The 10,683-nt window shown below is 38.5% G+C and overlaps 1 protein-coding gene across 2 annotated transcripts in view; it reads right to left on the minus strand.

The window, feature by feature from the left end:
* The window catches only part of crim1 (cysteine rich transmembrane BMP regulator 1 (chordin-like)), a 121,358-nt gene extending 111,061 nt beyond the window's left edge, over positions 1 to 10,297 (minus strand). The window contains exon 1 of one of the 2 annotated variants that reach the window (XM_084097413.1): positions 9,405 to 10,297. In XM_084097413.1, coding sequence (XP_083953539.1) covers positions 9,405 to 9,717 — 313 coding nt within the window. In that variant the 5' untranslated portion in view covers positions 9,718 to 10,297. The remainder of the gene's footprint in view (positions 1 to 9,404) is intronic. The other variant, XM_084097412.1, reaches the window with a different exon arrangement.
* Positions 10,298 to 10,683: the final 386 nt, after the last annotated feature.

Below are 10,683 nucleotides of genomic sequence, written 5' to 3' on the forward strand. Positions count from 1 at the left end.
CATTCACTAAAATCATAAAAAAGGTAACAAAAAAGTATTGACAGATCCTTTGTTCTGTATTGTGATAAACATCTTGAGTGAAACAGATGTGAAAAAAAATGGTGCAGGGACTGTCGACTGGACGGAGGCAGATCTGAATGCAAGCTTTGGGTTGACTGTAAGAAAGGGTGGGGTTTAAGCGGATGAAATGATTGGGGAAGTCTGGTATATGTCACCAGAGAGAAGTCTGTCGTTTCACTGGAAGATTGAGTTGACATTTTGACAAACAAATATTGAGCTCAAAATATTTTTTTATTTGCACAGATGAAGCTTTTACAATAAGATAAATAAGACATAGGATTGAGAGTGAATTTACACTTCATGCGGACTTTAAAATATTCTTCTTGAATATTTTACATTCTCAGTTTGAAGCATTTCACATACAAACATAGTCAGAGATGTGAGTTATCGCAATAATTTAATAATCACAAAAGTGCAACTGCTCCTTCTATCATATTCTCTCAAGACTCAATATTTGTATTAAAGCCTTGGCTTGTACTATATGAAAACACAATCCTCTCACCTCACGTTACCTAATATAGTCTGGTAGATGAAGAGGCAACTAAAAAAATCTCACAAAAGGCTTGTAGAATCAGAAAAACTCAAGGAATAAAATGAAGCCCCATTCAACACAGCGGTTCTTCATAAACAAGCATGGTGAAAAGTGTTGTTTTGCTGATATCAAAGCATGATATCGTCCTTTTCTAGCTGATACATGGCCTTCCCGCTGTACTCTGCAGTGGCACCTGGTTGTTATCAAGGCAGGAGTCCTTCCTCAAGCGAGAGATGCTTGCTAATTTGCAACCAAACCAATTAATTACTCTGTCAGAAAAAGACAGCATTTTCAACACCCTAGTCATTAAACGCTACTCTGCAACCAATGAAAGACAGTGAAGATAGGAAGCCAAATGCTCGTTATAAATCAGAAAAGCTATTGATACCCAAAATCTGGTAATAAATTCAACAATTACATCATAATTTAGCACATACTTAATGCATATTCCTGATGTTGCTGTGGACGATTCATCAGTGCAATTAATTTTAACGATTAAAAAAAATATTTGTAAAAGTTACTGAAATTCTTTTAATTATATAATTTAAAATAAATGTATAATTAATAAAAGTAATATGTAAGTCACCCAGGCTATCTAATGGATAATGTCAACCAATAACTAAACAGCCAACACAATACCTCTTTTACATTTTGGCGAATTGGTGGCTAATATGTATGAATTCATATGATCTCATTCATACATTTACATACAACCTGCTTACTGTCGGTTGGGTTTAGGGGTGGAGTTATGGGATAAAAAAACCCTGCACATTTTCGTACAGGTCAAGGTGATTTTGTCAAGTAAGACATGATCCTGGATCAACATTCCTGTCCGAAAATTTAGTCTTATCCCTACCCCTAAACCTAACCCTGCCCATAACTTATCCCTAAAATTAGAGGGAATAACCCTGATGTTGAAGCACATAACCTTGTAAGCCTAAACGTGACATAAACTGGAAACTTGTCCCTTAAAACTGATTTGAATGTTGTTCCAGGATCAACAAAGATGTTGATCCAGAAACATGTTGCATTTGGTGAAATCACGTTCACCTTTCCATATAAATCACATCGTATGAATCCATAAGAAATCACCACCATGAAAAATCTTTACTTTTTTACAAGAGTTTAGGCCTCAGGTGTGATTCCATTCAGGAATATAATGCCCACCTTCACAATCCAATCATTTCCCACCCCTTTTTTTCCTTATTGAATATACCATTTCACTCTGTGAATTGTGAATCGTCACATTACAGAAGTAAATGGTCTGCAAAGCCAATTTAGAATTGACTTTAGGGGAAGAAGTATTTTTTGCAACAGTGTCTACGGTCTGTATCGCCTGTTCATTGTTCAAATGCAGAGCCCCTTTTGACACTAACTTTCCAGCCTCTGAATTATAACCACGAAAAGTCCCGCCGGCCCCTACGCAGAACCCCCTGAGGACACTTAGTACTCTGAGGAGCAGAAGAGAGACTTCAGGGAAGTGCTTGACAGGGAGGCTGCCGAGAGGGGGTACACATTTCCGCTTGTCTTCACTGACTACACCAGACAACCGGTTCTCTCTCAACAAATTTCAGCCTGCCTGTGCCGTCCCTTTTTGTGAAAAAGAAGAAAAACATAGACACAGACATGCACTTTGGCTGGCAGCAATGCTCTACTTTAAAGAAATAGTTTGCCCAAAAATTCTGTCATAATCTACTCACCCTCGTCATGTTACTCCAAACCTGTATTACTGTTCTGGTCTTTCCCCCCCCATGCCATTACAAAGAATAGAGCTTCAAAACGGTCACCTGATCCAGGTCTCAACTGACTCAGTGTTCCGTCAATTAATAGCTCACTGGAGGAGAAGAACGTCAATAAATAATGACTTCAATTTCTTCAAATAACATTGTTTTCTCAGTAGACTTGGAATATAGCACACATCTCTCACAGCATATTATGATACATTTACAGTGCTTTTGTGCAACCCATCTTTTGTTGGGAGATGATGTTTACATTAACTCTGCACACAATTGTCTGATTAAGCCTTAGAAAATTGCAAAAGAAACCTAGCTAATTATGGATCAGTGGCGTAGAGAGTAGGCGGTGTTGTTAGCTTTTGACCCGAGTTCGAATCCGCATTCGTCTCCCTTTTCCCATTGCATATCAGGTCGGAGTAGCATTTATTTTATATAAAAATTAAGAAAATAATAAAAAAATGGAAATAAAGTGCCAAATGGGTATTTAATAGTGAGAATAGAGTGTTTCCAGGTAGGGTTAGATGTAGGTGTAGGGTAATGTAGGGCATTTGAAAACCAAAACACTCCAAACATTACATATTTTTTACAAATTCACTTCATAACGTCAGTCGAGTGTTTGAAATAACTTCCATTTGGGATCTGGCTTCTTTTCACAGAATGAGGCAGACAGAATATTATTTTGTAGTATTCTATACTTTAATTAATGCTATGTCGATTAGCATTGCATTATAAATATACTTTATTCTTATGTTGCGGTGGTGTTTATTGTCTTCATGTTTAATAAGTCAAAGTGTTTCTATCTTCTTATTTTTCAGCTACAGCGATAGATGGATGCCTTTGTCCATATTAGGGATTTCCTGGAACGTCATAAGTTTTATTACTTCGGAGAGGCATATTTGGACTTACAGTAAATAAAAAAATAAAATAAAAACATGCATATTCCGAATGCACCTGCTATTGAGGAAAAATGAAACTAGACATTAAAATGAGTGGAGCTGCTCTTACATCACTTTAACTTGGAGCACCTTCTTAGTTCACTTCTAGCACAAAGAGCATTGTTTCCCAATCACTGCATAACCTTTATTTAGATGGGTAATTTAGAGTTTTTGGCAGAAGAATGCCTTAGACAAAAAAAGAACGCCGTCTGACAGTGATTAAGGCCAATGTGGAGCTGCTTTGTTAGCAGACAGAGTCCAGAGTTTGTGTGGATGATATTAATAAGGGCAGGCGTGCTTCATTCTCCAGGTGTTCTCTGCAAACAGATTGTGTATAATCACGTCCCATTCTTCCCAGTCTAAATCCATTTAAATGATAAAGACCACTGCTTTTCTCCTAGCCGGGAAGATTATGATTTGAGCCCAGTGCTGTATTAACAGTAATGTGGTGCAGTCAGTTGGGGATATGAACTGTCAAGCTCAGGGCTCCAATTCCAGATGGGTGGACAAGGTGAAGCTTTAGTAAATATACTGCCGCACAAATGGTCAGAGCGAGTGTGTCAAAAAATTTCAACCATGCATGTTGTCAAGGATGTCAGCTACACAAATAAATTACAGCACAACAGGAGAGCATCACAAATACAGCAAGGCAAATGTCATTTACAATGTTTATAAAAAAAACTAGAGTAAATATGTGGGGGTTTTTTTCTAAGGTACTAAGTTTACATTTACATTTAGTTATGTAGAAATACAACTAACAAATTTCTACACGCATTACATAGTGCATGAAACATGGATAAAGATCCTGTTGAAAAAAATGCTAAAGAAAAAACTATAGTATCTGAATAAGTGGAAAAAAAAAAGTGTGTTCAAAATAAGTGATTTTCCTGTTATGGTTTAAAATAGTTTACTGTGCACTTCAAAGTAGTTAATTAAGTCTGTTGTATTTTTGGCACAAATGCACACAGCTAAGTTATCGTTGCATGTTAACAGCAACTCACAAAGCCATTCTTAAGCACCGTTCCCACCAAGGACAGTAACTATAATAAGGATAAGAATAAAGATAAAGATATAGGCTAGTTCTAAAAATCATTCTAATTATAGTCCACGCCACTACAACAATAACGGCACAGAGAATTAATCATTCACTTTCAGAATGATTTTGTTTTAAAATTGACAGCCAATCAGAATCCATCCTGCTCAAGAGCTCAAGCATTTAAAACAGCAGACGACAAAATGCGTTGGTGTGGATGCTAATATAGTTTACTCATTTACTCACCCTCATTTCTGCATGACATTTTTCTTCTGCTGAACACAAAAGAAGGCATGCGGTACAACCTGTCACTCACATGAGATCACAGCAATAGCAAACCACAACCATCCAATAAATTCCCAATGGACAAAATCAAGTCTCGCCCTACATTTTTTCCTTGTTCGAGAAGTTATACCTATCCAAAAAAAAAAAGTATCACCTGATAACCAACGTGGTACTAATATATTGTTTCCCTAAAAAAGCAGCATGCACATTTTTCTAAAGACTCAAGTTAAAGTATATGTTCATTTCTGGCTCCATACCAGGTCTCCCACTGCCTAGCTTCATAAAAATAGAGCAATCTGTGATTTATAAGTCACATTTTTCTGACACTGTTAAAATCTTGTATAATCATCAGGCAACATATGGATGCCAACAAACAAATAAAGCAGTTCTACAAGAAAAACACGGTAAGCTAAAATTTCATAGATTTGAAACATTTTCAGTTGAATTTTGGATTTTGAGTGCAACAGTTCACTTACAGATGTAAAACACTAGGACTGCACCTGAACCCTTCCAAATTGATGCAGTGACCAGTATGATGAGCCCTAAAGTAACTTTAATGTCACAGGGCTGTCAAGTCCAGCCGGCTTCACACAGGGACCCCTGACTGCTTTCTCTGAATAGAGAAGCAGCACATCATACATCACTTCTTAGGGAAAGCTCACCTGGAGGGTCCTGACACTAAACCCCCCGGGTGTTCCATGTGATGTGCTTGGTAAGCCAATCTCCAGAGAAGGCCACGGGGCATTTCAGGACCATCATCTCGAATGTATGTGTTCACTTGTAAACAGCCTGTCAAAGTAATATTATGCACAGGAATGCACAAGAAAGTATAGACTTGGACGTGAATATTACGGTCAATTCGAACAGAAAATTGCTTCTGTTGTTTTCTCCTCCACCCCTGTGGATTGTGGTGCTCCATTTAAAGGAACAGTTCACAAAAAAATGGAAAATTCTGTAATTATCATTCAACATTTAAATTTGGGTTTGTTCGGCTTCAGGAAACTTTAAAGATAGTAATATGAGCTATTTTGCTTTTGTGTCCTTTTTTAGGCTTGACACCCCTTGTTGTCAGTCAATTTATTTTTATTTAAAACACAACCAGGAGTTACTTTTGTGTTCCTCATAGGATAGAGTGAATTTACACTTCATGCCGACTTTAAAATATTCTTCTGGAATATTTTACATTCTCAGTTTGAAGCATGTCCCATATAGTCAGAGATGTGAGTTATCGCAACTGTTCCTTATATCATATTCTCTCAAGACTCAATATCTGTATTAAAGCCTTGCACTAAAACACAATCCTCTTGTTGTCAGTCAATTTCATTTTATTTAAAACACAACCAGGAGTTACTTTTTGTGTTCCACAGAAGAGAGAAAACAGGTCTTGAATGACATAAGAGTAAATAAATAACAGAATTAAACATTTTTGGAGTAAACTTCTCCTTTAAATTCAGTACAAATCTGTAATGTCTCACAACACACTGGACTTTGAGATATTCATAATTCATGGTGACTCACGGCAGGCACGGTCTACAGCACTTGTACTTTCTAATTCACTGTTAAGACCCTCTGAGGTCTCAGTTTGTTAGGAGGTGAGGGTTGAGGTTAGCAGGACGTGGCCTATAGTGGCATTCGCTGCGCTCTCTCATCTGACTCATTTATCTGACAGCCGTAGCTGTGGCACTCAGTGCCGCAGTGTTTTCTTGGCTGAATTACAGCAGATGTCACCCCGGCAGTTACATGTCAAACGGTCGAGACGCCTTCAATTTTCATTGCCATCCATGCTGAAACCTGACCCGTGACATTGCAATGCATGTCCTCTGACCAAGCCGGCGTTCCAACTTGGACTAGACCTAACAAGCGACAGGACTCAATAGAGGAAAAAGTATACCGATACAATGTGCAAGCATTAAGAAAATGTTACAGATTGTGAGAAATGTGCCTAAGAGTCTTGATTGATGTGCCAGTTTTTCATCTCTCTGGGTAATTTCCTTCAGATGACAACACATTCTGGTAGTCGCTTCATTAACATGGTGATTCAGAAAAGAAAATTCAGAAACATGAAATAAAAGGATCCACTACCCAAAAATAAATCTCATCATTTAATCTCCCTCATGCTGTCCCAGATGTACATGACTTTCTTTCTTCTGTGAAACACAAACTAAGACATCTTCTAAGATTTTTAGAAAAATAATCCATCTCTGTGAGTCCTTGTAATGCAAGTGGATGGGGATCTTCAAAGTTTACACTTGAATAACTATGCAAACAAAGCAAAACAGTAATCCATACAACCCCAGATGATGAATCGATGTCTTCTGAAGAGAAACAATAGGTATGTGAGAAGCTCGACTCAAACGTTTTGTGAAACTCGCTCGAGAAGTGACGTAGAAGCAGATCCTCAACCCACTACATCACGCTTCACAATATACTGGCGTTTACCTCAGGCATGAACTCATGAACCTGCATTTTAAAAGTTGTACGGAAACGATGATTTATAGTTTATGAGGTTGAAAATATTAGTATTTTTCTCTCACACACCTATCGTTTTGCTTCAGAAGACATTGATTCATCAACTTTGAGGGACCATATGGACTCACACAGATTAATCTCTGTCACAAAATCTCAAGTTTGTGTTCATCTGAGGTAAAGAAAGTCATATACATATGGCATGAGAGTGCACAAATGATTATTAAGCCTCTATGATTAGAATTTTCAATTTTGGGTGGAGTTCTTTTAAGTCACATGGTGACAGGCCGATAAATCGGCTGATATTTGACACTGACAACACTGTGAATGAATTTCTGTTTTCAAAAACGTTGTATAGAACTATATTGCATAGAATAAATGTGCATTTTATTTCATAAATTGCATACATGTAAACCGTGGGTTTACGTTCTCATTTGTAGCCTATATTATGAGGTCAATAACATTGATTGGACAAATAGTCTACAGTTTAAAACGGGACATTCATCTGTAAAATATCAGTCAATTCTGGATATTCTAAAGTCTCCCAAACAATATTCAGTTAATGTGTTTTCTATTTCATACATCTCAGGTGAAGAAACTAAACAGCATGTGAAAGTATGTGACTGTTCAAAGCTCATGTATTATGTAATCATAGTTTCACTTGAGTATGACTTCATAACACAGGACTTAAAAACACCCTTTCAAAACTACAAATATGAAATGTACTAACCCAGGATTAAAAAGAATGTTACAGGGAGAAACCCCCTACAGAGAAGACCCTGAGCCAAGACGTGCTTGACAGCACAATTAACTGAATCAAGGTGAGGTGAGAAAAACGCATCCCGAGAAGCAATGCCTCATGACTGAAAGTATTAGAAGCGCACGTCCCTCGACGGTCCGATGTCAAATAAACTGGCTGAGGCACAAGTTAAGTTGCATAGCAGACATTCCGATGAAAAACCAACAAGCCTCGGCGGAAAGAGCGAGGCTGGCACCACGTCCAAAAACAGCACGGAATCCGTTAGCCATACCCAAAGAAACGGAAAACCGACATGCTGCAAACACATTAACCAGCTCGCTGTCTCTCACTCTACTACAAACGACATGTAGCTTATAAAGGCAAGGGAAATGTGGTGTTGTGTACTAGACAGGACTGACGCTTACATTCTGACTCATGCTGTCATTATATCCTCTCCATAATGGCTTTACAGTCACATTACGAATATCTAATGAGCCCTGATAATGATCCATTTCTACTCAAATTAGCTGTAATCATGATTCATAATGTTCAGGAGTTTGTTTTTCTTTCTTTCTTTCCTCGAAACTAATACACTACTGTACTGTGAACCAGGTTATCCTCTAACATCTCAAACACAGCACATTGCATCACTGATTCACTACACTTTACACATTTTCTTTCCCTTTCCATATAGACAGATAGTGTGGCAAGCCGTTTTAACATCCATTCTTTAAATCTATTTAATGTTACCAGTAGCCCTATTTTTAATTCCTCCAATGGTGAAAATTTCTTTCAGTTTCACTATGATATATCTATTCACTAGATAATATGCCAATAGAGGAATGTAACAAATTAATTTTTTACTATTGAATTCTATAGGGATCTGTGGCTCAGATTATAGGGACTATTAACTTATAACTAGCAGGCTATGTATTCCAATGTTGCTGTTTATCAAACCTATACACTTTATTGGGATCGATAACTTTCATTAAATTCATTCTAACTTGGAATTCCAACTGCATTCCAATTGTTACAAACATTTCAATCATGGTAAGAATTGTAACTAGTGGGGTATTTGTTAGGCTTATAGTAATTGGGATAGAGTCACACGATCTAATAAACAAGAACTAAACATGTATACTGGAACGTACTTGTAACTAATGGGATGGATACTACTAGCCACTATGTACTACTACTACTACTACTACTACCACTAACAAACAAGTATTAGTACCACTGGGAATAGAAGTTAATAGTTCATATCTGAATCACAGATCCTCCGAATTTAGAGATAAATCTTTGCAATTTTTTTAGTAGTAACAATGGAACCGTTAATTGGCTATTTTGGGATGTGACTAGCACTAGTATGAAATAATTACTAGGTCTACAAATGAACAGTAACAAACAACGATAGACCTATTAGTTAGTTTTATTAGGCTAAATGAAGTGTTAAAAGAGCTTGCCAGAAAACATCCGCTTTGGTTTAGTTTCACCATCAATACAGATGGAGGCAGAAGTGATGTGATTTATTTAATTCCTTTCACTATCATTAGCCTCGATTAAAGCAATGAACATAGATGGCAACTTTTCAGAGAATAAATGGAATGTGTATACAGACCTTCACAAACTCCAACCTCGTACTGCGTGATGGAGCCGCCGTTTAACGGGGGTCTGATCACGCACCGGAGTCCGCGGTCGCAGGTCCCGTACAGACCGTAAACCCCGCCGCAGCTCTCGTTCTTCTGCTTGGCACAAACCGAGCAGCAGCCGCAGATCCCCAACACCACCGAACCAGTACAGTGCTTGGGCTCCTCGCATTTGGATTTATCACAGGGCAAACAAATGAGCGCCCGACTGTTTTTCGCGATCAGCACCACAAGTTGGAAAATCAGCATGCATTTCATAAGAAGATACATCCTGGAGGAGGCCATGAAGGAAAAGTGAAAAATATAGATATATCCAACCCAACCCCTGTCCCCCAAACTACGCGATGAGGAACAGATCCTCCAGCCAAACCAACAAATAACAGAAGAAAACAGCGACTCTGGACGAGCGCGAGAAATGTTCCGTTTAGAAAGACGCGTTTTCTTGTCGAACAGAATAATACGGCGTTCCTGGCGTTAAAGTTTTGTTGACAAAAGCCACCAAAAAGGCATCCCCCTTCAGATGAACGACACCAGAAGAACTATCCCACGCTGTACAACCAGTGCATGGCTTATGCGTCACGATTTCTGCACTGTTCCGTCCAGTTTGTTTTTGCGGAGGAAAACTTTCCTCACGCGCCTCTTCCTTGGAGTCTTTCGTACACACGCCTGTCCTGCGCCTTTAAAGACAAAGCGCGATGTTTTTCAGTGGTTCCCTGTCGAAGAAAACGCGGTCCTGTTATTTTTCTTTTTGTTGCTGCCAGAAGAGATTCATTCAGCTGTGTGAATAAATGTTTCCAGCTATCGCGTCCGTCTCATGTCTACCGCTTGCGCTCGCTGCTGAGCGTTCAGTTCAGTCCCTCACCGTGACCTCATAACGGAACCACTCCCATCTCGCATTACTTTGCTCCATTGGAGAGTTCGTTCGTTCCAGATATGAGACACAGGAAATGCTGGTAACACGACACGCTCAAGCGCAGGAGTCTGTGATATAGTTCCCGCTGGTGAAGGTGCATGTGTGGAATGTGGGGCCCGCATAACTTTGAAAGAATCTCGAGTTTGTGTGGCTGCACATCTTTAGTACGATTTTGTAGAAGGAATTGTTATGTCTTGATTTGGCCATGTATTGTTTCCTATCATCCAAAACATGATTTGTTTATATAGTTGGAGTATTTACACACGATATCAGAGAGACAGCACGTTAAAACAAATCTTCCCATCGCAAAGTTCAGTATATTAACATAGCCTAAACAT

Source organism: Abramis brama (assembly GCF_963993115.1).
Source record: "Abramis brama genome assembly, chromosome: 21".
Taxonomy (NCBI): Eukaryota; Metazoa; Chordata; class Actinopteri; order Cypriniformes; family Leuciscidae; genus Abramis; species Abramis brama.